At 56.4% G+C, this 27,686-nt stretch overlaps 1 protein-coding gene across 2 annotated transcripts; it reads left to right on the plus strand.

The window, feature by feature from the left end:
* The first annotated feature begins 5,194 nt into the window (after positions 1 to 5,194).
* TFAP2E (transcription factor AP-2 epsilon) lies at positions 5,195 to 27,686 on the plus strand. 2 transcript variants are annotated; one of them, XM_082777750.1, is made up of 8 exons: positions 5,195 to 5,314; positions 5,445 to 5,891; positions 6,202 to 6,253; positions 19,538 to 19,753; positions 22,274 to 22,502; positions 22,742 to 22,860; positions 25,687 to 25,828; positions 26,193 to 27,686. In XM_082777750.1, exons 1-8 carry the CDS (start codon positions 5,288 to 5,290, stop codon positions 26,479 to 26,481), a joined length of 1,521 nt encoding a protein of 506 aa, XP_082633876.1. In that variant the 5' UTR covers positions 5,195 to 5,287; the 3' UTR covers positions 26,482 to 27,686. The 2 variants fall into 2 exon arrangements, with proteins under 2 accessions (XP_082633876.1, XP_082633877.1); XM_082777751.1 differs by lacking the exon at positions 19,538 to 19,753.

A 27,686-nucleotide genomic window follows, 5' to 3' on the forward strand; every position in this document is an offset into this window, starting at 1 on the left:
CCCCATATTCATGCCTAGAAAGAAAGCCCTTACAGCACCACTTGCTGCCCCATAAAACACCTGCACAAAACTCAGCCCTAATTTGTTGGTCACGCTCCCTCTTGCAGCAGGGATGGGATGTGCAGGGAGAGCTTTCTGGTCCTGCAGGGAGGAGTTCTTTGACCTGCAAAGACCTTGACTCACTTTAGAGCCTCAGACAGGAATTAGGAAAACAGAAATGGACGAATTGCACCTCCCTGTCTCCCTGCAGACTTTGCAGAACAGGAAGGCCAGATGTAAAAAAATATATGATGTATGATGTACTTCACTTGCAGCACTGGCTTTGCAGCCCGGGCTTTTAGCCCTAGGGTGCCCTGCGAGCCTGAAAGCATAAAAAACAAACAAACAAAAACCAGAAATAGCAGCCTGGATGGAGAGAGGTGGTTCGAGCTGGGCTGATTCAGCCCTGCGCAGAGCTCCCTGCTCGGGCTGCAGCCGGCCACTTCGAGGCGTTTCCACCAGGTGTCACCCTAAGAGCAATTTGGGAGACGCATCGTCAGCGGGGACCGGCTCTGGCAGGCAGGACAGACCCACGGCACTGACCCCGACTGCCTGCAAAGCCACGGGGAGGGGGGACCCGGGGAATCGCCTGATAGAGAGAAAAAAGAAGCGAGGAGCTGTCTCGAGAAGAGAGCTGCCACTGGGAGCATTCCTGCTTAACACCGTATTTTTTACTCACCGTTTCATGAAAGTGAATGCCTTACATAACCGGAGAGGAGGCGTCTGCTGTCTGCTGTTGCTCGGGAAAAATATCTTTCTGATCTTTCCAGCTCAGCCCCGAAAAGTTAATGCAAGTTGAAACAAAGGTAGGTGCTACCAGCAGAAAGCAGAGCAAGCCAAACAAGCAAATGAGGCTCCTGGACTTGGAAAAGAGCGTAACTCTGAGCACGCGTGGGCTGGAAGCCTCCCCGTGCTGCCAAGAACAGCTCATCCCTGCAACACGGGGAGCTTCAGTGCTTGGAACAGTCAGAAATACACTTCAGATTGTAAGAAAAAAAAAAAAATTCAAACACTTTACCTTCAGCTGTTCCCCCATCCCTCATGCTGTTCTGCCTCTGGTCAAAGGGTGTGGGCTTCCAATTAATAAAAGGCTACCATTAGTGTTAACGAGAGGCAGGCACCTGTATCAGCAGGAGGGTGCTCCCCATGCCCCCCAGCCCCTAAGTTAGCAGTGCTGGCCTGGCTGGCATCAGTCCCTGCGGGCTGTCCTAGGAGCCCCTCTGACACCCAGCAGAGATCCCGTCCCAGACCAGAGCAGCCCTAAACCTGGAGGCCTTTTGCTGCTGCCTTTAATTCCCAATTAGGCCACCTGCTAATGGCCTAAGGATGTCCTCCAGGTCATCCTTCAGCACGTGCCGGGCAGCAGCAGGCTTCAGGCACAGTCAGGATCCTGGAGAGGACCCTGTGCTTGTCCCACACCTCACTCTGTTCAAGGGCAAGTCCCACCAGGTGTGAGAAAGTCCATGCCAGAGCCCTTCTGAGGCTCTCGATGTCCCTCGGGATGCTTGTTTCTCTCCGTGCCATGAAACACCAACCCCATAGCTGCCACAAGCTGGCGGAGGACAGGAGAAGAAACCGGTGCTGCTCCAGGAAGCTCTCCCAGGCTGGACATGGGAGCAGAAGCACTGTGCCGATGCCTTGAGAATGACGAGTGCCCTCTTGTCCCAGGCCACCACTTTCTTAACCCCTTGCTGGGACAGAGCACCCCTGAAAGGCTGATTTCCCTTCCCTGAGCCCTGGCAGCCGGCAGCAGGTCCGGGCACAGCAGGCAGAGGCCTCTCCACCGCCTGGGTTCGTGCCCGGCTGCAGGTCCCGGCGTGCCCCAGCTCGGTGCCCCGGTTGCCAGCAGCTTGGCCGAGGCTTCAAAGGCTGCGGGGGGGGACTCCTGGGCCACCCCGAGCTCTGCAAGCCCAGCTGGGGGTCCTGCCACCGGGACCTGGCACCTTCAGGGGTCCACCTTCCAGTGCCAGAGGTGGGAGATGGTACCCGCTGCCCACAGACCCCTCTCCACCGCGGCGCTTTGAGATCCCAGTAGGGAGCAGGATGGCAGCTGGCGACACCCAGAGCAAGCTCTGCTTTATCTCCTGGTGCATTTGCCACACTGGGACACAGCTCGCCAGGAAGCAGCCGATTTTTCACCCTGCCTTGGCCAAGCAGGATAAGGCCCCCGAGGAGCTGATGCACGCTCCGCTTTGCTGTGACAGCTTAAATGTCATAATGCCTTTGCGAGCCCTCCTGTGGCATGCGTTATCTTGCTGTGTGTATCCGTAGCATCCCAAAAGCACTGCCAATAAAATGAAATCTTTCAGAAGGTCGCTGCATGGAGGGATATGGGAGCAGCCCCCTCCCATGAGCTGCAGGACGTAATGGGGGCAGTGACTGTCCCATCCTGGGGCAAGGAGCTTTATTCCCTCCTGAATTCCTGGGGAGGGGATGTAGGAAGGGGCAGGAGCAGCCCACATTTCTCTGAGTTGCCCATGGGAGCCAGATTTTGGGGAAGAACCAGTCCAGCTTGGCTGGGGCAGTAAGACGCAAGCACATATTTCTGTTCCCGTGCCCCTAGCACCCTGTTTCATCATATTTCTTTTTTACTGCTGACCCCTGGAAGCAAAGGTGGCTCCTTCAAGCCCCTTGCACACTCCTGGGAGCACACATTGACCTGCCTGGGAAGGAGAACCGGGACCTTCATCACAAAACCAGTTTTTCAGAGTTTTCTGGCTTGGGTGCAAACGCAACCGGTGGGCCCTTGGGGCTGGGGACGGGGCCCAGGCTGGTGCCAAAAGCTCCCCGTAGCCTGGGGCAGAGGGGACAGGTCTCCACCTGGGTCACATCCCTCTTAGCAATTATGGAGGACACCGAGCAGAGCAAAACGTGAGCCCAGCTGGACGTGCACGTGGTCTTTAAGCCTGGAAGCTGAGGAGCAGAGAGCAGTGGGAGCTGCACGGGGCTTTTGGAGACCCCCAGCAGTCGCTGTGGCCACTCTGAGCCAGCAACGCCACCAGGCAGCTGCTGGGACAGGGCGTGCGTGGCACCAGCAGCCCCACCAGGGACCTTGGGGCAGCAGGTGACAGCAAACAACAATTTGGCATCGCCACTGGTGCTTCCCAGGCTGCCTCTGCCTGCAGAAAGCTACTATAAGGGCGCAGGGCTGGAGTGGCCAGGATTGGGGCCACCGGTGCCAGCACCGTGCCGAGCCACCAAGCTGCACTGAGAGGCATCGGGGCAGCTTTTCCTGCTGGTTTCCCCTCCCTTCATCCATCAGTCTTGCAGCTTGCCTTTGCCCTGCCTCATTTTGGGATGGAAACACGGCTCCCCTCCCCGAGCTGCCGCGGGCAGGCCGGCTCGCCGTGCGCACCACGAGGGCTTTGCGCCGTTTCACCTCTTTGAGACGGAGAAAGGCTCGGCATTGTGCGGGCCAGGCGAGCGAGGGACTTTCAGAATGAACTGGAACATAGCTGCGAAATGCAGCATGTCCAATCCGATTTTTCCTAGCAAATGAAACGGATCTGGCGGAGAATAAACACGGACTTTCAGGAGCGGCGTCCCTGAAAAGCGTTCGAGGGGGGGTGCAGAGATTGGAATGGATCAGCCCCTGACACCCCTGCACGGCCCTCCTCCCTCCCCTAAATGCCATCTTTAATAGAAATAAATTGGAATAAATGATCAGCCTCTGCCTCCTAAAGACAGGTGGCAGGGTAATATTAAAAGAAATGAATAAAAATTCATTTAATGAGCATTGTTAATTAAACCTGGAAATCAAAGAGGTCTGAGTTGTGGGAATTCAGAGGAAAAAATGAAAATGAAGGGAGCTGTAGCTCGGGGCAGGAAGAGTGGAATTAAATTAAATGTAATGTGGGATTGTGTTTGTTAATGTCTATCACACATCACAGTGTGTTACAGTTTAGGATAAAGTGTTTGTTCTCTGCCTGCACACAAATTACACGCTGCCATGGATGGAAACTCCAGCACGGCAGAGGCACGGTGAGGACGGAGGGGATGGGGACAGCGGGAGCAGGGCCCTGCCACGGAGCCGTGTGTCACCAGGGGTGTGCGAGCGTGTGCCACGCGTGGGGTGTGTGCAAGGGTGAGCGTGCACCAGCGTGGGTTGGTGTGCCCCAGAGCATCAGGGGGTGTGTGTGCCTGCCCTGTGCGTGTTGCTGGTGTGCGTGCATCGTTGTGGGTTGTTCTCGGCTGCAGACAGGGCAGCAGTTGTGGTGCTCGGTGCCTGCAGCTTGGTGCTCGGTGCCCGGTGCCATGCGCAGGGACCCGATGCTGTGGTCCTGCCTCGCCCTGCACCGCAGGGAGGGCCCGAATGGAGGAGGAGGGAGGGATGGGGAGGGATGGAGAGAAGGAGGGAGGGATGAAGAGGAAGAGGGAGGGATGGAGAGGAAGAGGGAGGGATGGGGAGGAGGAGGGAGGGATGAAGAGGAAGAGGGAGGGAGGACGGAGGGGAGGGACGGAGGAGGGGGCGCACGCTGCTGTCGTTGCTCCCCGGTTTTCCCTTGCTCTGTCGCACCCCGGCTCCCTCTTTCCCGTCCCCTCGGGCAGCAGCCAGGCCCGGGGCGCCCCCAAATTTCTCTCCCTCGCCCCAGGCCCTCGCTGGGGCTCCCCGATCCCCGCCGGGCAGGCGAGGGAAGCGCCCCGCGGGGAGCCCCGGGCTCTCTCCCGGCGGGACCAGCCCCGGGCCCTGCCGTCGGGCGGAGGTCCCGGCCTCCACCGGAGGCCCCGCCGCTGTCTCACCGAGGCCCTAACACCGCGCTCGGGCTAATAAAACGCAGCCTCTCTGCCCTCACCCCCAGCCCACCCCCAGCCCTCGGGGCTCGGTCCCGCTCCGTGCCGGGGGCACTCCCCGAGGGGGCTCGCAGGGGACGTCGGAGGGAGCCCGGGGCGGCGGTGGGGGGGACCTAAGAAAGGGGTGACACGGAGGAGGGGGGGGACACGGGAGCCTCGTCCCCGGGGCCGCCCGACGGCTCTGGAGCAGCCCCGGCCGCCCCTCGCCCCCTCCGCCCGTCGGGAGCCGTCGGGGCCCCTCGGGAGCGGGCGGCGCGTCCCCGGCCCCTCTCGCTGACGCGCGCCCCCGGCGCGGCGGGCGCGCCCCCGCCGCTATAACTGGCGTGCATGGAGTCGGGGCCGGCGCAGAGGAGCGGGCGGGCGATGGGAGCCGCCGCTCCGGCGGGGTAAAAGAGGGGCGGAGACGGGGGCGCCCCCGGGGCCCGGCCCGCCCGGGGCTCGCCGCGGGCCCGCACAGATGCTGGTGCACAGCTACCCGGGCATGGTGAGTGCGGGACGGGGCCGCAAACCGGGGCCGGGGTCGGGATTCGGGGCCGGGAGGTGGTGGTGGGGGGATCCGCACCCGACGGGGGGGGTCGGCACCGTCCTCACCGCCGCTGTCTCCGCCGCCGCAGGACCGCGCCGAGGGGCTCCCCGGGGCACCGGCCGGGGCCCGCCTGCCGCAGCTCCCCGCTCTCAACCAAGCTCCCTACGGCTCGGCTCCGCCGCTCTGCCACACGCCCGCCGCCGATTTCCAGCCGCCCTATTTCCCCCCGCCGTACCCGCAGCCTCCGCTGCCCTACCCGCAGGGCCAGGAGCCCGGCTACCCGCACCTCGCCGACCCCTACGCGGCTCTCAGCCCCCTGCACCAGCACCAACAGCCCGCCTGGCCCCCCCAGCGCTCCCGGCAAGACGACGCCGGGCTCTTGGCTCAAACCCACCGGGCTCTGGGGCTCGACCCCCGCCGGGAGTACCCCGCCGTGCCCCGGCTTCTCCACGGCCTCCCCGACGGCGGCCACGGCCTCCCCGACGGCCCGCTGGGCCTCCACGGCCTCGGCCACCACGGCCTCGAGGATATCCAGGTACCGGGGCGACCGGGGGGAGGCCGGGCAAAGGGGGGAGGCCGGGGTGGTTTGGGGAAAGGGGGCGCACGGAGCGCTTTGGGGTGCCGCGGGGCGTTCGTCCCCCCGGGGCGCCCCGTTCCCGGGAAGGAGCCAGCGGGACGCGGCGATGGAGAGGGTGAGGCCGCGGCTCCGCTGCGCTCCCGGGGCCGCCCGTCCGTGTCCCAGCGGTTCCTGCTCGCCGCCGGCCCCGGGAACACCGGGAGCACCGGGAGTACCGGGTCCCGCCGCTCTCCCCCCTCGGCTGACGGCTCTGGTTTGGTGCTTTCAGGCCGTGGACGACGGCGGGATGAACCTGCTCGATCAGTCCGTGATCAAGAAAGGTAAGAGCGCGGCGGCACCGCGGGACGCGCCCCCGGGCCCTGCTCCTGCCCTCGGGGCTCCCCAACGTCGGTTTTATTTTATTTTTTTTATTTTTATTTTTTTCCCCCGGGACGGTGCCGGGACCGGGCAGCTCCGGGGCGGCGAGGAACGGGCGCGGGGTCCCTGCCGTGCCCGGCTCCGGTGCCGCTCGGAGCCTCGGTGGGGGCAAAACGAAAGCGGCGGGGCCCGGCGGGTGGCTCTGGCCGTTTGTCCGGGGCCGGCCGCGCTCCGTCGGGCCGAACCGGGGCCGCTTCTCCCTCCCGGTACCGGGGGACCGAGGGGCTCGGCCGGGCGGCCCCCAGCTACGGGAGAGCCCCGGGGGGCCGCGGGTGGTTGGCGGGGGAAGCCCCGAGGGGGTCTCAAAGGGGCTCGACGGCAGCTCCGGCGCCCCGGGGCCGCGCAGCGCGGGCACGGCGGAGCGGGGCTCGACCCGGGAAGGACAAAACGGGGCCGAGGTCGGTTTTGTGCTGCCGAGGCTCCGGGACCGGAGCGGGGAAGCGGCTCCGCGGGCAGGCTCCCCCCGGTGCGAGCCTCCCCGAATTTATCGCTTCTTCTCCCCGACGTGTTCCGGGGCTTCCACGCGAAACCCCACGGTCGGAACCAGCTCCTTCCTCCCCTCCCGATGTATTTTATAAGCTCCCCTCCTCCCGATATATTTTATTTTCTAACAAAAATTCCGCCGGGGAGTTGCTGGGAGCAGGAGGGGGACACGAGCGATTCGTGTGGCGAATGGAACGGGCAGGGCAAATAATTGGGGCAAAGCCATCGGGAAACGCTCTCGGGGATTTTTTTACAAAATTAGGGGGGTGAAAGGGACGGGTTCAGCGGCTGCCCCCCGCTCAGGACCCGAGCACGGGCGGGCAAACGGAGCCGCAGCCGCTCGCCCCGGCGCGGTGCGGGGTCGCCGGGTGCCGGGGGCGAGTGGCCCGGGGCAGGGGGACCCGGCCCGGCTCGGCTCGGCTCGGGGACGTTTCCCCTTGCCCGGTGGCTGCAGATTTCCCGGGACCGGCCTGGGACCGGGGGAGAAGCTCTCCCGGTGCGTTGCGGCCCCGTTTGGGTGAGAGCTGCCGGTCCGTGCGCCCAGCTCCATCCCACGGCGTTTCGGCGGAGCGTTCAGGGCGGTAATTATTTGCGCTTTAATTAGAGCACACGAGAGGCATTTCAACAAATCTCCTCGCAGGAGGGATGGTCGCAACAAGCTGCAGCGTGCTCTGCCGTGCCGCCGATGTGCTCGCCGGGCGGCTGCTTTTTGGGGTGCCGGCAGCATTAAATTCCCGTTTAGAAACGCGTCTCGGTGGGAGCCTTTGGCTGCGTGTCCGGCTGAAATTATAGTCTCGTTTTAATATTATTTTATTTCCCAGCCGTTTTTCGAAACGTGCGATTAATTAGAAATTTTCCCTCTTTCGTCGGGAGGAATTGTTTTTGCGGGGAATCTGTTGTGCCAGATTTGTACCTAAAGGTCCTGTAGGCTCCCTCTTTCGAAAGAAAAAACAACAAAAGAAAATAGAAAATAGAAAATAACCCCGGCTGAAAAGTAGGGCGTTGTGGTACAGCCGTCTGCAGCTTCTGTGCCTGCGGACACTTCGTCTTTCCCGGTCTTTTTTTTTTTTTTAATAATTATTATTATTTTATTTTTTTTCTGCCTGCCGTGTTTGAATCAAAACATAAAGCGCGTTTTGGAGAACAATCAGATTTCGGTTGCAGCCTTGGGGCCATGTCCCGCCAGGGTTTCCCCGTCTCTCCCCGGGAGCTCAGCGCATCAAAAACCGAATTATTTTTTGGGATCCCGGCTCCTTTTCCCCGCAGCCTCCAGCGGCGACCCCGGCAGAGCCACAGCACGGTCGGGGAGGCGGTGGCGAGCGGGGGGGGTCCCGCAGCGGGGCGGCAGCGCAGGGACCCCCGGCCCGGTGCGGGCCGCATCCTGCACCGGTGCCCGGGACCACGCTCCACAACCCCCCCGGAGCGAGCCCTGCCCGGCCTCCCCGTGCCTCCCCCGGCTGAAATTTCGATGTCTGCACCCCCCCTTCCCCAGCCGGGCTGCTCTGGGAGCGATGTCCCAAAAACCGGAGTGAGGAGCCCGAAGGAAAGCTCGGGAATAACGGCGGCTGCAGCCGTAGGGGGGTCCGGGAGGGGTCGGGAACGGTGCTGAGCGCCTCGGCCCCCCCCCAGGACCGGGGGTTTTGCTCCGTTTTCCAGGGCACCGCTGAGCGCAGGAGCCGCGCTCAGGGGCTGCGAGCGCCGCAGCCCCGTGCTCGGAGCGGGAGGATTAATTAATCCTCCGCCTGATTTCTTTAATTTAGTTTTGAGTGAAGAGCGGGGCCGTTTGGGTTGGTTGTGTCTGCCCCGAGCTGTGGCCCCGGGCACCGTGGCCATCGGGAATTGGCCCCTTGGAAAAAAAAAAATAAAAAAAATTAAGAAAATAAAAAAAAATAAACCAGGGGCAAAGCCCGAGCCTCACAGCTGGGCAGGCAGGGAGGACAGTGGGCACCTCTCGGTACACTTCTCCCCTTCCCAAGCTGGGAGAATGGTGCAAAAAAGGACGTTTTTATCATAAATCACGCCGAGATCTCAAATCCCGCAACCGGGGCTGCTTAATCCTTGAATTCCTCCCCGTACGGCCCTGGGACAGAAACCCGACCTAAAGCCGTGCGTGTGCAGGCAGATAAATCTCGCCGTAATGAGCTGCCGAGCTGCCGTGGTCCCGCTTCAACGAAATGTCCCCCCCTTGCCCCCGGTCCCTGCAGCCCCCCTGGTGGCCCCATTACCGGCGGCAGTGCCCGTAGGCGAGTGGGGAGCGCTCGGTGCCTGGGGACCCGATTTGTGCCCCCCGGCCTCCTGCAGGGGACACTGGGGGCACGGGGAGAGATCTGGCGATGCTGGCAGAAACCAAGCATGGCCACTGGGCCAGGAGCCCCACAGTGGGGGCTTTGGGATCCTAAAAAATATGGGGTGAGCTGCCCCCAGCACTGGGACAGCAAACGGCAAACCCATAGTTTGGTTTGGGAATTAATTGGGTAAAATCCTGCGTGGGGCGGTGGAAATTTTTTGCTTATCTTTTGCGCACGCATTTGTTTTTTCTCCCTCTTTTTTAAAAGTATTTCAGAAATGTTTTTCTGCCTTTTTTTTTTTCTTTTTTCTTTTTTCTTTTTTTTTTTTTGGTGGGTGTTGGTTTGTTTTGGTTTTCCTTTCCCCCCCCCCAAGCATTTATGTAAGAGCAGGACTATCCTGGGCTTGAAAACATTATAATGAGCTCGGAAAAAGTTTGGTCCGGGGCTCCGGCTGCTGCAGGCTCTGGCTGCTGGAGGCATTTTCTGCTGCGTTCACCTGCTGCCCCTGTGGTTAGAGGCCCAGGCCAGCTGCTCATGTCCCGGTGCAAAACCCCACAGACAAACTGCAGCACGGGATAACCCACCCGCAAGCCCCCAGCCGCCGCCGGAGCTCCTGGTGCGGCTTCTGCCCTGGTGTGAGAGAGCAGAGAGGGATTTTCCATTTATGAAATCAAGCATTACGCCACTGCGCTTCTTAGCGAAAAAAAAAAAAGAAACCAACCCCGCAGCTTGGTCATAAAATAAAGAGGGATTTCATCGCTTTGACATCCTTCCAGGCTCAGCAGAAGAGCCTCCTTTTGGGAAGGAAAATAAAAATCCATCTCCCCAGCACCAAAGCGCACCCTGGGTCCTGCTAGTGATGATGCCAGAGCATGGAGACCGGTGGTCTGGGGCAAGACGGGGCCCTGCGGGCAGTGGGAGCAGAGAAAACCCCAATGCCCTGCACCCTGCTCGCAGGGAAGCTGCTCCTGGAGCACCATCAGAGCAGGGCGCAGCCAACACGGGCACGTGCGGGCACCCACGGGTGCTGCCTGGCCGATGGGGACCTGGCTCCTCTGGCTTCTCTTTGAAGCAGCAGGGTTTGGCCGCCGCGCTCTCCCTCGTGTTTGTGACTCGTTTAAATTTCCATCCGAGGCTTTTTAGCTGCTCCGGAGTGGCAGTGCTAGCGTTTCTGCTCAGGAATGCGGACCTGTTTGGCTGGATGCTGGACGGACAGATGGAAAGCTGTGCCTCGGAGTGCTCCGAGCCCACATTTAGAAATACTGCAAGAAGTGGCTGTCACTCCTAAAGAATGCAGCCGAGGAGGGAGACTAAGGCCGAGCTCCTTAGATCCACTCGCTGTGGCAGGTTTTGAAGCCAGGTCTCGCCGTGGGGCTGCCAGAAGGACGGGGTTTGGTGTGGGCTCAGGGCTGGTGGGACCGATGCTGCTTCTCCTCCGCTTCGGCACGGGGCAGAACCGAGCTGTAAGAAATGTCGCGTGAAGCCAGATGTGGCAGGGGAAAAAAAAAAAAAAAACAACACAAAACCTCCCCAAAGAACGATACTTGCAGCAGATTAGATAAACATCATTTCCTGCGATGAGAAAGGTAATAAATGAGGTCATCCTATAAAACACCTGGGGCTGCGAAGACTTGTCTTTTATAAGGCTGTCCACAAAACGTGGGTGGAGGCGCTTGGACGGCAGTCAGACGTACGGTGCTGAGCTCGGGCTTCTCCCGCCGAGCTGGCAGAGCTCCCCTGCTCGCCGCAGCTTTATCTGCTGGGGGAGTTGTCCTGAGTGGGAAAAGGGGCTCACCCGGGACAAGCCGGGGCTTGAGGGAGGCTTTGCTGCCTTCCTCAGCTCCACTCGCAAAGGCTTTAAAGTTTCAACAAGCCCTCGCGCAGCCGGCGCGGTGCGGTGCTCATCAAAACGCCGCCGCACCCCCAGACGCGGGCTCTGCTCCCTCGCGCACACATGCGTGCGCTGCAGGAGCCCCGGCTAATCAAACAGAGAAACTTGAAAGAAAGTTTTCACTCTGAACTGCGGCCAGATCACCGTTCCTCCATTAAAATTATATTTTTAATGTCCTATAATTGCACCAGGATAAAACCAGGTGTGTGTTCATGCGAGATAACACGCTCCGGTACCGGTGGAGGCGCTGGGCTTTGTCTCAACCTTCCCGGTGCCTCCCAGGCATGCGTTATCTCCAAGTTTCATGTACCTTGTCATGACTTACTGTTTAATTAGATGCTTCTAAATGAGGTTTTTTTTTTTTTTTTTCTTTGTTGGAAGTAAAGAGCAGCTCTGAAAGGGTAGGTTCAGAAAAGCCAGCTTGGGTTGCTTTTTTGGCATGTGGCTGGGGAGTCAAACCAAGAGGAGCCGGACTCCAGGTGCGGTTTCCCCATGGGACGGCGCCGCGCTGGGCTGGCCCTGGAGGAGCGATTCCTGCACGCCTCGGCTGTGGGGGCTGCGGGATGTTTTGGCAGCCTGAGTGCTTGCCTCGAGCTCGGGTGCTGCAGCCCCTGCTTGTCAGGGTGGGCAGGATGCAGCCGCCGGGCATGCTCAGGGGCCAAGGGGCCCTCAGGAGCCGGTGGCACACGGCAGTAGTCGGTCACGCGTGAGCTGCTTGTGGGCAGGGACACGGTCAGTCGCCGGCTGCTTCGCTGGGGAAAACTCAGTGCCTCTGGGAAGCTCTTCCCCGGGGGTGTTTTAGTGCAATATCAAGATTTTCTGCTCCTTGCTCAGGTTGCTGGTCCTAGCCAAGACCAAGGCGACCTCTTCCTGTGCTCCGGTTTGCGCCCAGCACCCCATATATCGCGATCCAGCCCTTTCTGCTTGTCTCACCCTATGGATCTTCTCTTTCTGCCTGCTGTGCACGCTGCCTGAGGCCAGAGCAGGGCGTCCCCCAAAGTCCCACAGCAATGAGAGTCAGTGGGGGAGACAGGCAAAGACCCCCCAGCACCCATTTTGGCTGCTGGGCTCAGCAGCTCCCATTCCCGTAGCCCTCCAGCCACGGTGCAGATGCCTCCAGCTTGCAACGTGCTCCAAAAAGCCACCGCCCAGGCGCTGCTTGGCTGGGAAGCCAGGCCCGGTGACGCACACCCCACGGAGGAGGTGGTGCTGAGATCCTCGGTCTGCAGCCGGGGCCGTGCAGGAGGCACGCGCCCGGCCAGCACCCACGGGACACCGGCCCACGGGGCACGGTGGGACAGACCCACGGTGCCACAGACCCATGGGACCGGCTCCGTGCCGCCAGCCGGGGACGTGCCCGGGGTCACGCCGCAACCACGGTGGAGCAGAGGCCAAGGCAGCCCATTCCTCCCTGTTTAGTAATGTTCTGAGATATGTGATCTCAGGAAAAAAAATGCGCGCAATCTGCCTTAATTAGTTAAAGAGCCTAAACGAGGTTCTCTGAAGTCCCAGACTAGTGCCGTAACCACTAAATCATCCCACCCTTTCCTGTGTGATCCTAGGGAATTACTCATTCTTGCTGTCCTTCCATGTGTTTGTTTATTTTAATTCTTAATGGAGGAACTAATTAGCAAGTGTGGATATAATGCTTGGAGCTGCTGCATGCTCGGCTCTCGGCTCCGTGCCCTGTTCCATGCCCAGTTCTGCCCCGTCCAGGTATCGCCTTTGGTTCAGGGAGAGGTTAAATGTTGGGGTTCCTAGGAGAAGAGCAGAGAAGCAGTAGGGAATGAGGAAGAATTGCTAGAAATGAGCCCAAACCACCCTCTGCAATCAAATACAGCAGCGTTTGGTTGTGCCAGTGGCTCCGGAGCTGGATGAGGGGAGCTGCGTGCGGGTTCACCTTCCCCAGCTCCCGCAGTGTCCGCGGTGCGTGCTTGGGATTCCAGTGGGGCCAAGGCTCCCCGCCCTCTATCTCAGGCATTTATCTGGCATCAGTCACCCGAGTGCCGAGGCGCCAGGCAGTGAGGGGTCGGGTCAGGCCCTGTTCCCTCCGGACTGGTCGGACAGGAGCCGTGTCCCTGGTGCTGTCCCCTTCAAGGTGGCTGCGTGGGGACGGTGCATCCCCGGGGCGCGCACCGGGACAGAGTGGGGCTGAAGTCTTGGGGCTGATGGGGTGTGAGTGGGGGATCTGAGCACAGGTGTCCAGGTTGCTCCAAGCACCCAGCTCAAGCAGATCCAGGCTAGCAAGGGTTGGGGCAATCGTTGGAGAAACATCAGAGGCTTTGCAGGCACCGTAAGGCTGCACTGCAGCAGCCTGGGTATGGATGTGTGCCGTCCCGATGGCCAGCTCGATTCCTCCTGCTGCCCTTTCTGTGGCCAGCCAGAGCTGTTTTCCCTGCAGGATTCTGGTGTTGCTCCTTCCCCTGGGTCCCCCTGGCACTGTCGTAGTCCCCGTACTGCTGCAGAGGGCTCTTGACACACGTGTCCCCACGCCGCGTCCTGGCACCCGGGAGCGACGTTGCTGCAATGCGGTCACTTGGCCCAACCTGCCACCAGTGCATGGCTTTACAGATCCCAGGGCATCCCTGAGCAGGGCAGGTAAAAGCAGCTTCACTGTGACACCACAAAGTGGTATCTCCCCCAAAAGCTCTCCCCAGGTGAGCTGGTGACTCCAAAAGGGCAGATGAACTGACCTCTGTGCGCTGCTGCGCTCTGGAAATCGAACGGAAACCTCCCCAAATGCTCCGTGGATTGGCAGCGAGTTCCGTATGAGAAGTATTTTCCTATTATTATTCATGTCTAATCTTTGCTGAAGGGTCTTATGCCCCTCAATAATCTAAATACATTTTAACAAATTGATAGCAACATTACCATGGCTTACGCAGGATCCACCGCTGTTTGCAAGAGACACAGCATCTTTGTTCTCCCTTTTTAGATTATGTAGATCCAAGCCACACAAATTCAGGCGCTCCTATAGGGAATACAGGGAAAACCTCTCAAGCATGTTACTGTAAAATGGATTATACTGTTTAAACACATAAAGATCCCATATACTGGTTGCCAAAATGTAATGGGAGTTTGTGCAGCTAAATGAATAAACCTGTGATGCCGAATGCTACGGGGCAGAGCGGTGCAGTGGGCGCAGGCGGGAGCGATCGCTGCTGGGGCGACGTTTGATGAGAAACTTTCCTTGTCGGCTGCATGGAGCCGTGCAGATTTCCAGTTCCTCTCGCTTAAATCCTACAGCCATCCAGCCTCCCAGTTCTTTTTCCTGCCTACCCGATACCTTTGTAATTTCTGTGATGTGAAACGTGCTTTTTCTATACAAAAAGAGGCAGAGTCTTAGATCTGGCCAGAGCAGTTAATAATTGAACCAAATTTTAAATAGTTGTTTTTCTTGCTCAGGTGGCAAAGAGCTTAGCTGGAAATTCAGAAAAAAAATACGGAATTGGGAGGGGAAGTGAAATAATCTGAATCCCTGCACTGACTTTTCGTGTTGTAAATGTGGCAGGGAGAGGTGCAGGAGGGGTCAGGGCATGGCACTGCCAGAGCACTTCTGCCGGTGAACAGCAGAAAACATGGGCAGAAAGTATCTGCAAGTAAGTTTCAGCATTCAGAAGCAGCATCCAAATCCTTTTTCATTAATTTCTGGGAAGCTTGGGGCACTTGGATTTGATGAGTTAGGAGGATTTTTAATCTTTAATGCTGCTTCCTGAGGTTTTTATCCAGGCTGCTTCCTCAGGTGCTTGCTGGGGCTCCCCCGACAGCACAACGCAGTCCCCAAATCCAAGCCCAGCAGGGAAACTTGTGGCACTCCCAACAAACTGTGATCTCTTCCCAAATTCATGAAAGATTCTGAACAAGAGCATCTGAGCTTGAGTTGTGCCTAAATGGCAAAGCAGGGAAATGCAAGAGCTGGAATAATTAATTGCAAATCGGTTACTAATCCCCTCCCCAGTCCTGAAGGTGCTTTTGCAAAGGTGTGTGTGAGTAATTTTGGTTATTCTGTGGATTGGCTGTTTCTTTAAAGATGTGTAACCACGTACTGTCTTTAGTGGGGATGCTGAACCAGCCCCAGGGAGGCTGAACCTCCTCAATCCGGCCTGAAACTCCCCAGAAACAGACAAGTGCCTGGTGAGAGACAGCAGGCACTTCAGCAGCTGTAAGAGAAAGAAAAATCTCAGTTTATATCACACGGCACCTTAAAATTTAGTTCGTAACTTAATGTATTGATTTGCATTGGAAACAAAATGTTAAGTGGGGCAGCTTTGCATAGGCATGGGACCTCTCCTGATTACCTTTCTCGTGGGAATGGTTTGGGGCTGCTGACTTGCACCTCTGCTCCCTCACCTCTCGAGGGTCCCAGCCCCATTTCCCTATCGGGGCCGAGCAATCTGCAAAGCCCCGAGATAAAAAACAAGATTCTTTCCATCCTTCCATTTGAAAAGGCCTTTGAGCCGATTACAGCGTTTCCTAGAGAGGCTCCCTTTGACATGGGGACTCGATTCGGGTTGTGCATTCAAGATAAAGAAAATACCTGTATAATCCCCTCTGGGAAGAAAGGATAATTACAGACTGCGGGCTTGAAATATAGCTGATGGCACTGACCTCCTTCCCCGGACCATCAATAAATACCTCTGCGCTGAAGCACCAGGAAATTGAAGAAGCTGAACTCTGCAGCACCTCCTCGCCGAAACAGGGCTTTTAAAGCCACGGCAGGAGCAGTCGCCTCTGGCTCACACCCACACGCAGCCACTTCTTTATGTATGTATCTCGGTCGGATAATTTACATCAGAGACATTCAAAGTAAGGCTAGATGAGTTCGCCGAGCGCTCTTCCTGAAAGACGGCGCTAACCCTGTGCCTTTTTTGAAGCACCTTTCATCAGGGGCTGCCCACCAGCACAGCTTCCCAGCCAGCCAAGGCTTCCCCACACTGCCTGGAGCTGGGCAGAGCTGCAGGGAACCGAAATTTGGGCTGGGCTCTCGGTGCCATCCCCGGGCACCGATGCCCGTGGCTCGCCTGCTGCCGGCGAGAGGCAGGGAGGCAAAACGCCAGAAACTGCAACGAGGAGCAGCCAAAATTGGTTCGTGGGGTGCTGGCGTCCCTGGCACGGAGCTGCCCTGCGGTGCTGAGATGCTTTTGGGGCTGGAGATGTGAAATTGAGTTACAAGGTGGGCTCCCGAGACATTACCTGATAGCGCTTTAAAATGAGATCTAAGCTCCAGCACGCTCCCGCCTTTAAAAGAGGTGTCGCAACAAAAGTGCCAACATCCAGGGATTCAGGAGGAGGATTTACCTGTAATGTACCCCGGGAAGGAAGACAACAGCCTTGTCAGACGGCAGCGATTTGCATGTTCCCTCTGGACTTGTTTTTCCCCTCGCAGCACCCCGAGCTTTGGCTGGAAATGGAACCGGGCAAATAATAGCGTGAAAAGCAATCTGATTTCCAAGCGCCACAAATTCTCCTGCTTACAAACTATTTCGCAAGCAGACAGCACATTTCTCAAATGGGAATGAGTCAGTATTTCATTTTTTTTTTTCTCTTTTTGTGGGTAAAATCTCTTTTCCCTTAAAACAAAAAAAGCTGGCGGGGTGCAGTCAGCATCGGTGTAGGGGCAGCTGCAGGGCCGGTGATGTCTCCACGGGCACAGATCCTGCATGGGGTGGGAAGGGGCTGTCTGCAGGTAAAAGTAGCCATTTTCAGGAGATGGGATGTAGTTTCAGTTTGTTAATGTGGATGGGAAGGAGAGGGGTGAGCAGGCAGCAGAGCATGAGGCTGTGGGTCTGGCTGGGCACAAACTCCCCAGGGAAAGGCAGGGAATTCCGGCTCCTTGGGTAAAAGCCCCTGAAGAGCGTGCTGCTTGTGCTCCTTCCTCTTTGTACCTGGAATGATAAAGCCACAGGACCCACCTCTGCAAACCAGACCAGAACTGTCAGAAACTTCCTCCCAGGACACCTCGGCTGGAGCTGGCCCCCAGTTACATCCCTGGAGCTGCTGGGGCCTTGTGCCCATAGTGCTTGCCTCCCTACTCCAAGCAGCATCACCACGTCCTGTGCTCAGGCACTGGACCACCTCCTGCTGGCTGCATTTCCCACCCCAGGGCTTCTCATCGGGAGAAATCCTTCACCCAGAGGTCACTTGGCCAGTGTTAATTGTGTATCCCAGCATCCGTCCCAGGTAGATGTTGGTATCTCCTTTTTGCTGATGGAGACGGTGGAGCCCCAGCTGTGGAGGTGACCCGTGGGTGCCACAGAGAGACTCCTTGGCTGCAGAGGAGGCTGGAGGGCAACTGCAGGGCAGCGGGATGCACCCAGAAAGAGAAGGGACGAAGCCTTCCCTGTGCTTGGAAACCAGGAGCTACCCTGAAATCGCTCTCTCTGAATCAGGAGTTTTCACGCCACAGCAAATTGAGCTGTGCGAGTTTCATCGCCGCTGCCTGCTACACCCAAAGGGTGCTTAAAAGACAAACTAGAAACAAGTCAGCACAAAAAAAAAAAAGCCTCTCTGACAGGAGATCAGAAGCTGTTTGGGCTTGAAGGGAAGACAAAGCTGTGCCTACCCACAGAGCTGCGGCAGGGCCGGTGCCACTCTGCGATGTGCACGCAATGCACAGCAAGCGGCACCTCCCCTGCAACCTGAAAGGAGGCAGCGAGGTGGTGAGCCTCATGGGAACGCTTCTTGTGGCCATCCACAGAAGAAATTAGGATCGTTTTCCTTCCCACGTTCGGCAAGAACTCCTACACCTTTTATTGGCACTGGGACGTCCTCAACAGCTGACTTCAAAATGCAAGGGCACCGTGAGACAAGAGGATGCAGTGGCAAATACAGCATTATCCCAGGGCATTTAAGAGATTTGGGTGCTATGGAAGCAGGGGACATACCGGGACATACCTAATCAGCTTTCTGTAGCTATTGCCCAACTTTTAGGAAGTGCCATAAAGCCCGGATTGCTTATAAAAGCATTCCCACAGACCAGAAATGCGTGCATTCAGATCGTGCTCGTATGCCTGCTCTTTGGTAAATGATTTAACTTGTTCTGTGCCTCAGTTTTCCCCGGCTGCAGTAATTAGCCAGCTCACCGAGGCACCGGGAGCGAGGCACTGACTCAAGCAGCAGGTCCTGTATCAGCGCCGGGCTGGGGATTAGCCGCGGGAAACTCTTTGAGGTCTTGGGGAAAGGGCCCTGTCAGCACAGCCGTGTTTCAAACTCAGTTTTTCCCTCCTGGTTGGATCCCCGGGATGCTCCTGCAAAGCCCAGCAGTGTTTTCTTGCAGCCCCATCACTCCCCAGCCCGGCAGCAGCATCCCCAGTATGGGGCACTCACTGGGGTGAAGCGCGGCGCTGGGGCTTTGTCGGGGGACCCCAGCAGCTGAGCTCCCCTCTGTGTAAGGAGCTGAGGGTCAGCAGCAGGGGGCAAGACCCTTTGGATTTGTTGGGTTAGAAGGAACAGCCTAAATCTGAGCTAAGCAACACGCAGAGTAAAAACCCTCCCATGGAGGGCGGAGAGACCTGTGGCTACAGGAAAGGACGAGCAAAGCTTAAGGGGATGCAGGGCAGCAGCCCAGCCTCAATGACCCAGGGGTTTTGGGGAGCAGAAGGATTTTTTCCTCCTTTCTCCCATGCAGACAAGTCCCTGTGGCTCTCTCGTAACTCACCCCTGGCTCTCGGTTTCTTCCCCAGCTCCCTGGGCTGCAACAACCCCGCTGGCAAGTCAGCGGCTCGTTTTATCAAAAACCCAACACATTTGAACATTTCTTGTTGAAAACCAAGCCCCGGGTGGGATGGGGTGGGCTCAGCTGTGCCCAAGCTGCCCCTTGGAGGGGGCCAAGCATGTGGCACTCCCATGGATGGGGCACAAGCACCCAAGTCCTCCCTTGCTGGTCTGTGTGTGATGCGTGGGCCCGTCCCTGTAGGATCGAGCAGCCTGTGGGGCACGTTTCTGTCCCAAACTCCATCCTCTGTGGCCGTGGGTGTGCTCTCAGCCTGCCCGAGACAGCAGCTGGTACCTGCCTGCTTCAGGGACCGGTCATATGTGGTGATGGGGATCAGGGGGAAGAGCGATGTCCCTGGAGCCAAGGGCAGGTATCTCCATGGCCCAACCCCAGGAGACCTTAGAGGGGGCGTCCAGTGTGGTGACACCAATGTGACATTTCTGCTCTCAGCTGTGCCGCCTGCAAACCCCCTGGGGGGCTCAGCTCCGTGCCTTGCCCCGCGACCCCGCTCGGACACGGCGGCACCGAGCGCTTCCCCTCACATCCCGCCTGCGCGGTGCTCAGAAACAGTGGTGAACACCCCCTCCCTGCCCCAGCCGTGTCTTTTTCTGCACCGTAGCTTAGGGGTGATGCCGTGCCGGGCACCCTGGGGTGCTGCCCGCAGGGCTCAGCCTCCCGCATGCACCCGCCGTGGGCTGGATGCGTCCCCTGCTCCTGCCCGCAGCCGCAGGACGCTGGGGCAGGAGGCGCGCTCGGGCGCTGCGCCGGGTGCTGCGCCTGCACCGGTCTCATGCTTCCTTCTTGTCTGCAGGCTGGCTCAGGTGCTCCGATCACCTGCTGCTTGCGGGAACGGGAAAGCAGCAACTGAAGATCGAGGGGGACTTTTGGTTTACTCAGATGACAAGAGACAATTTTGGTTCCCCCAAAGCCAAGGAAACAAAGCTGTCAGGCTTTAATGGTAGCTTGTCTCCCTCCTGCAGCATGTTTATGGGCAAACAAGCTGCAGATCAGACCAGGCAAACAGCAGGTGAGGCCAAATAACAATAATTAATAATTAATGGCGAACGTGGCTATGTTTATTCTTGTTGTATTGAGGCAACACTGTCTAATGGCTGAAGCACTGTTACAGGACTCAAGAGGCCGGGCTCGGTTTCCAGCACTGCCGCTAACGTCTGCGTGATGCTGGGCTGCCACCCGCCCCGTTTCCCCTTGCCATTTGGTGTGCCGTGCTGCCAGCTCTGCCCTTGTCCCATCCATGCATGCTCGTGCCAAAGGCGATGGGGCCGTGCTCTCAGCTTGGCCTCGAGGCAGAAGAGCGGTGCCGATATGCACGGTCCAGCCCGGGCACCTCGGTGCCGGTGCTCCCGTGGCTCCGTGGTGCACACAGCAAGGGTGGTCCGGCTGCTCAGGGCATCACCTGCACCACGGGGGGCTCTGGGTTACAGCTCTCCAGGGGGATTTGTGTCTGACCGTAGGGTCATCCCCACAAAGGCCACTATGTTTCCAAAGTGTCGTGTCCCCCTGCTTCACCCTGCTGTGCACCAGCACCCACCCGTGCTGCCTGGTGTCCTGTCCCCATGGCCACCCCCTCGCAGCACGTGCCCGCTGTGCCACCTGGCTGATCTCCAGGCCAATTTTCCGTAGGTTCGGATGTTTGCTGCTGGTGCCAGCGAGGTTTGCCTCCTTCCCCAGCTGCCACATTTCATGGGAACGTGTGGTGCAGCATGAGCCCCTCTCCTGCATGACTGCTCGGTCCCCGCTGTGTGCCCGCAGGTCCCCGGCCATGCATGCAGGCTCGGGTAACACCACTGCATGACTCCAGGCATGCACAGATGTGTGAGTGTATAAAGGATGCAGAGCACTGCAGGCACTGATAAATACCTGGTGCAGCAAGCAACCCAGGGGTCCCCACGGGTCTGGTTATGGGGTGGCCCCGCTGCAGCAGGAGCCACACGTGCTGGGGTGCCTGGCCCTACCGTGACACACGCCTTCGCAGCACTGCATGGGTATTTGTAAAACATGCTCTGACTTTTTATTTCAAGGGTAATTTAGAGACAAATATAACCTGTTCTGGGCCTGGGAGAGAAAACTTTGAAGTCGCTGCTTCCTGGAAATGTCTCTGGTTTCCTCCGTCAGCGGTGATGTTCCTGTGTTTGTTCCTCCCTTGACATCCCTCAGCCAGCCACAGTCGTGGCACATGCCAGCCCCACAGTTACCGACTCCAGCACCTTGCCCTTCAATCCCCTGACTTTGCCCACGTTTCATGCTAGAGGGAACTTAATGTACCTTAGCTCATTTCCATCCATCTCTCAGCCCTAAAACATTAGCCATTTTTATGTACCATGTGCTGCTTTTTATTGCCACGCTAACAAGTTGTTGAGCTCTATTTACAATATGCTGATTGTAAGAGTCCACTAACAGGTCCAGTCTACGTAGCCTTCCCAATTAATTTGGGGGTTTTCTGTTTCATTTTGGGCATGCGTATTTCCTTTATTAAACCCACATCTCACCCTGGCATTTGCTGCTGCGTTACTTGAACGCGAGCTGTTCCATTACCAAGGCACCACAAGGAATGCCAGGGCTGAAATGATCTGGAGCGACGGCGTTTGCAGTCCCCTTTGGATTCTTTGAAAACTTGCTTTTTTTTTCCAGAGGTAAATTGGTGATTAATTTCAGAACATGAAAGCCAGAAGAGATTTGGCACAGGCGACAGCCGTAGTTTGAACCTATAAACCATTACTGCGTCTCAGACTGTTTCTCAGTGGGGTGACGTATGGGAAAACCGTGCCTGTGTCAGCCCGGTGCCATGCCAGGGCCCAGCGTGGTGCTGTGTTCACCACTGCCTGCCTCATTTCTTTGCTAACCGACTCCTGTCCATTGAGCAAAAGGAAGTTTGTGCTGGATTAATCGCATTCGATCGGCTCAAGCTTCCTTTCAGCCCGGCCTGATGTGATTTTAGGGCTGCAGCTTGTTGTGGGGCTAATCCCAAAGCTGCAGCCTTTCCCCTGTTCCTACGGGCACGGTGCTCAGCCCTCCCGGCACCTCCCTGGCTTTCTGCAGGGCAGGAAGGTGGGAGCTGAGCCCTGGGGATGGAGGCTGGAGGGATGCAGCAGCTTCCCAGGCCAGGAGAGAGGAACGTGCACCCCTGCAAAGGGCCAGCGCTTCGCTGCCACCCACACCAGGGGACACAGGGCAGCAGGCACAGCCCGATGCTGTGGGCAGACCTCAGCCTTCCAGGAGACCAACCCAAAACCCCAGGATTAATTCCACTAGAGCTGGGAGGTGTGGGAAAGCAGGCGAGAGCAGAGCCTGGGCTCCTTCCATTCTTTTTCTTTTTTTTTTTTAGTTTGGTTTCATCAACCCCACCTCTCTCTTTTCCTTCATTGAAGAGAACACGAACCCGAGCTATCGCCGGCAGCCACACTTACACCTCCGGCTAGCAGCGCTCGTGCTGGCTGCTAGAAAGCTGCCGGCAGCCACCGAGCTGCTTCCCGAGCTCCGGCATCTCAGCCCCCGTCTCCCCTTCTCTCCCCTCCTTGTCTCCCAGTGCCCATCCCCTCGAAGGCGAACGGCACCACCATCCCCACCCTGTCCATGAACAAAGACGGCCTGATCGGAGGGGTGACGAATCCCAACGAGGTCTTCTGCTCGGTGCCTGGCCGCCTCTCCCTGCTCAGCTCCACCTCCAAGTACAAGGTGACGGTCGGGGAGGTGCAGAGACGGCTCTCGCCCCCCGAGTGTCTCAACGCCTCCCTCCTCGGCGGGGTCCTGCGCAGGTAAGGGGCACGGCGCTCCCGGGAGCTCCCTGCTGTGTGCAGGGGATGCCTCCGAAGCCAGCTGGGTGTCCTGCACCGGGGTTTACATCCCATGTTAGTGGAGAAGAGAAATTGGGGGTGTGTGGCTTACCGAGAACAGGATTTTGTTGCTTTCCCTTCCAACCTACAAGCTTAAACTGGAATAATGATCATTTTAAACCTTAATTACATCACAGTTGTTTTTCCTCCTTTCTCTTCAGGGCAAAATCAAAAAACGGGGGTCGGTGTTTAAGGGAAAGGCTAGAGAAAATCGGACTAAACCTACCCGCGGGAAGGCGCAAAGCTGCAAACGTCACCCTGCTGACCTCGCTGGTGGAAGGTAAGAGCCTCTTCGCTCCCTCGTGAGACGGGAGTGCCGAAACTTCAACACCCTTCATTTGCAGCTTTCCACAACCGAGAACACTTAAAACAAAGTATGCAGTGGTCACCACTAACTGCGACCGAGACTGGAAATATCCCTGTGGAAGTCTCCCTGCTGATTCAAACACGTCTGTCCTCTGAAACTGAGACATTTCTGTCGGACCAGTCATAGCCCATGCTGGAAAAGGTGTACAGGACCTGAACTGGGTGGAACATCAGAGCTGCAAGCTCCCTTTTGGCCCTGCCTAAATTTCCCAGCCACTTCTGGGAACTAGTTTTGGTAAAACTTAATCAAGATCAGAGGAACCAAACTCAAACAGGCCTGAATAAAGCTGCCGGGGTTTCAGCCTGGCAGTCGTCCTGTAGCACCACGTGCCCTCTCGGGCCACAAAATCGCCTGCTGTGATCGTGCCCAAGGGCTGGGCTGTCCCTGGGCAGCACCGACCTGTTCTGTTGGGGCTGCCCAGCACAGGTTGATGCCTTGTGTCCCCTAAAAGATGCCCCATATGGGAGCCAGGTTCTCCTCTGCTGGCACAGCAGGGGACAAACGAGACACGGAGGAGATGCCACGCGGCTCTGAGGGCTTGCAGGTGGAGATAAAGTTTGCGGTGGCTCAGCCCATGGTGCTAAGGGCTGAGAGCAGCTATAGCAAAGGTGCTGTGCAGCTTGAGGTGCTCGGAGCCGCCTGGTCGTTTGCTCCCCTCCTACTTTTCGCACTATGGAAATGACGATGTGGTCTTTGGAGAAAAGGGCACGGGACACAAACAAATGCAGTGACAGCTACGACTCCCTTCCAGCTCCGGAATCCATTGTGCTCGAGCCCAGCGTGTTGGAGGCAGCTGCCTGCAGTTTCTGAATAGAAAATCATTTCCATTGTTGGCAGCAAATTAAATGACCCGCTTCATTAGGCGGAGGTTGTTACTGGGGGCAGTTGGTTTGTGCTGAATGAAAGGCTGATTTCCATTAAAAGAGGAGAAAGAAAAGAGTGAAAGAAAGAAAGGAAGGAAGAAACGTACATTTTGATTTCAGGTGGCTGCCGATGTTTTGGTTGCTGCTTACCAGCTCATAGTAAATAAAAGAGTGGCGCCATGTGTGCTTGATGGATATAATTTCCTCCTGCACGTAAGTGTTATGGTACTGGGAGATGTTTCATGCAGAGGAAGGTGTCAGTGCTTTGTCATTACCCAGCACACAGAAACTGGCTTGTCCCTCCATGCACCAGGCACTTATTTTCTTGGATGTTTGCTGCCTTGCTTTAATATTTTCTCCCCTCTGTTTTCCCAAATGTCTGTTCATTTTTAAAAAAATACTAGGTGTTTTTTTTTTTTTTTGAGTGCTAATAATATACTTTTTGTTACACAGAAGACCCAAAACTGTTCATATAGATGGGGGAGGGTGGGGGCTTGGGATTCCAGGGAGCATTACAAGGGCAGCATGCAGGTAGCACAGCTTCCTTAGGGAACTCTTGCCTTCTCTTGAGCCTCTGCCTCATCAGGTAGCTCCAGCATGGGTCTGGACAGGCAGTAAGGCTGTATCTCAACTTCAGAAGCATGCCCAAGTTCTCAGAAAGAGGCATGTGTTCAGGCAGGCTGCAGGCTCCTGTCTCCAAGCCCACTTGTCCCCTCTGCTGAAGCCTCTCTAAGCCAGCATCCAAATTGCCTTTAAAACATTGAGCCATTCCCACACACTCATAGGAGGAAATAAATCCAGGCTCCAGCCTTGGCTCTCACCACGAGGACATCCAGTCCTTTTTTATTGCCACAATAGCTGTTTTTCAGCAGCCAGTGCGTTTTGATTGTTTCCTAACATACAAACAACTGCAGCTCCAATTCTCTAGGTTTACCTTATCCGTCACTTCTTTGGAAGAAGAAAGAAAGTGGAAAGCATCAGCTGTATGTAGAAAGCACAGACACTTTCCTCGTGACACAGCTTCACAGAGCCAGCTCTGGGAGCTGGGAAAGCTGTGGTGGGATCTAGGTTAATGCTATCAGGATGGATGGCCTAATACATGCGAGCAGCAGGGGGCAAGTCAAATTAGCTCTGCCTGCCCGACCAGGATTTCGGGTGCTGGGCATGATCAATTGCCATCAGCTCTGATTACTTCCAGGGGGACGCCTGGAGATGGATCAATTTCATCAATGGGTGGGCATTTCCAGGGGGTGATGGATATGCTGCCTGCGCGCCCAGCCCGAGGGCCCTGCTCGCTGTGGGAGGACGTAAACACCTTCCTTCGGCTCCTTCCATCCTCACACCCTTGTTTTTTTTTCTGGCAGTAACAGGGCTGAGGTTGCTTTGCACCCTCCAGCCTGTTTAAAATTCTAGGACTAGTCTATGATTTGCTCAGTTTGGAGAGGGCAGCAGGAAATTTTGGAAGAAGTGGGGAGAGAGATACAGCAAGGGAAGGGGCCAAGTCAGAACCACCTCTGCTGTTCTTTCTTTTGGAGGAGAGCAGCTTAGTGAGCCACACATCCTAACCCAACGCCAGCCACCACCTGCTTGATGCCTTTTAAGTTATCAAAAGAAGGGACCAGCTTCTGTTTAGAGGTGGTGATGGTTCAGTTGGACCCGTGTGGACTCCCTGTTTTACAGATGGGTGCAAGAAACTCTTAGTGGTGTCTCTGCACCAGTTCGAGAGCCAAAGGTGGAGAGGGCTCTTGGGTGGTTATTAGGAAAGGAGAGCACTGCAGTCCCGTGAGCCATGTCAGTGAGATGTCTGAGGCTGCTATAAGAAATGTTCCCTTTCACACAGGTGTTGATGCAGCTTGTCAATCTGTCCTGCTTGTAGGTGAAGCCGTCCACCTGGCCCGGGATTTCGGCTACGTGTGCGAAACGGAGTTCCCAGCCAAAGCAGCAGCAGAGTACCTGTGCCGACAGCACTCCGACCCCACCGAGCTCCACACCAGGAAAAACATGCTGCTGGCTACCAAGTGAGTACTTACCCGGCCACAGCGTGGCAGGTACACGCAGCCTGCAAGGGAAGGGCGGCGTTAGCCCCAAAAACTTCCTCTTCTGCCCCGAAAGCTTCCTTTTCTGGCCTCATAAACTGCGCACAGCCACACCTGGAGAACGTGCAGAAAGATGAATAATTAGCATGGATTGAAGGGCTTGTTCCTACATGGGAGAGGTTAACCTAACCCCAGGGAACCTCGTGGCACTGCTGGACGTGCCCTTTGGGCTGCACGCAGGGGCTTTCTGCAGGCTGGAGCTTGTGCAAGGAGCAGGAAAAGAAGTCCCAAACACCCCCGCAGCTTTCCAGCAGCATTTATAGTAACGCAAACCTTTCTCTTGCAGGCAAATTTGTAAAGAGTTTGCAGACTTGATAGCCCAGGACCGCTCACCGCTGGGGAACAGCCGCCCCTCCCTCATCCTAGAGCCGGGTGTCCAGAGCTGTTTGACTCATTTCAGCTTGATAACCCACGGCTTTGGGGGTCCGGCCATCTGTGCGGCGCTCACAGCCTTCCAGAACTACCTGGTGGAGTCCCTCAAGGGGCTGGATAAAATGTTCATGAACAGCACGGGGAACGGGCACACGGCTGGAGACTCCAAAGCGTCAGAAAAGGAAGTGAAGCATCGGAAATAACGCGCTGACTCCCTCCCTCTGCCCGGCGGGAGCGTTCCCCGGGAGCAAAAGGAAGGTTAAACGCTGCTCGGGGGGACGAAGACCCAGGGCAGCGTTTTTCTGAACTGCTACATTTGAACTCGGGATGAAACTCGTAAAGCGAACAAAGAGAAGAGAGAAAAGATTTAAAGAATTTAAGACGAAGAAACCAACTCTAATGGACATAGTGAGAATGAGAAAATAAGCCAGCTTTATGGCTTTTGGGTTTTGCCTTTTTTTTTTTTCTTTTAAATCGTGGATGCAGGAAGCCAAGTCATGTGCAATTTTTCATTTTTTATTTTATTTTTTTGAAAGCCCATAATGAAATCCTGACATGCTCCAGGAATTTGTTCTGAGAAGAGCAAGAAGAGGCCTCCTCAGTGCAAGAAGCAGAGGAACGAGCAGAAGAGGGCAGGGAGTTGGGTCGCTGGCTGTACCTGGATTTATCAGCTGGTTTCAACAGGCAGATATGGAGGAAAACTTCCTATTTCCCCACCAGCCCTAAAGCCAGGCCAGGAGAAAATTGCCAGCAGAACTGCTTTGGACTTGAAGCAGTTTCAGACTTCGTTTACAGTTTTCAGACAGACTCCACGTGGGTTTCCCAGGGCCATGGAGCCCTGAGCCGTGCCACGAGGGGAGGAACAAACCTCACCCTGGTCCTTCCCAGGGCAGGAACCGACCACGGAGAGCTTCCGACTGCTACAGCAGGGGATAAAGCAGGTTAAGTCATACCCGGGACTTATTACAACTCCACAACCTACAGATAACAGCACAGAAGTTTCTAAAATTAATAATAATAATAATTATAATTAATAAAGCACAAGGAGCAGAACTTGAACCAGGCCAAACTGAACTGTTCTAAATCTGTATATATTTATTTATGTGTAATTAAATCTGAAAGTTTTAAGATGTCCAGTGCGAGTTATTTATATCGAATTGAATCTTTTTTTTTTGTTGTTTTATTTTGTTTCATTTTTGTTTTGTTTTTGAAAGATGAAAGTCTCTGGTTTTTCTGCCATTAGAAATGGGAATGAAGTTTTGGATACACAAAACTGTAGCATGGACAAGATAGGCTGTGATAATAATGACTATAGAAGTTCCGCAGGATTTTGTACTCGCTGTTGTTTCTCTTAATGCTGCAATAGATGTACAACACCCACACCACAATGTCATTCTCATTATCTTAA

The sequence above is a fragment of the Aythya marila genome, assembly GCF_965140915.1.
Source record: "Aythya marila genome assembly, chromosome: 22".
In the NCBI taxonomy this organism is placed as follows: Eukaryota; Metazoa; Chordata; class Aves; order Anseriformes; family Anatidae; genus Aythya; species Aythya marila.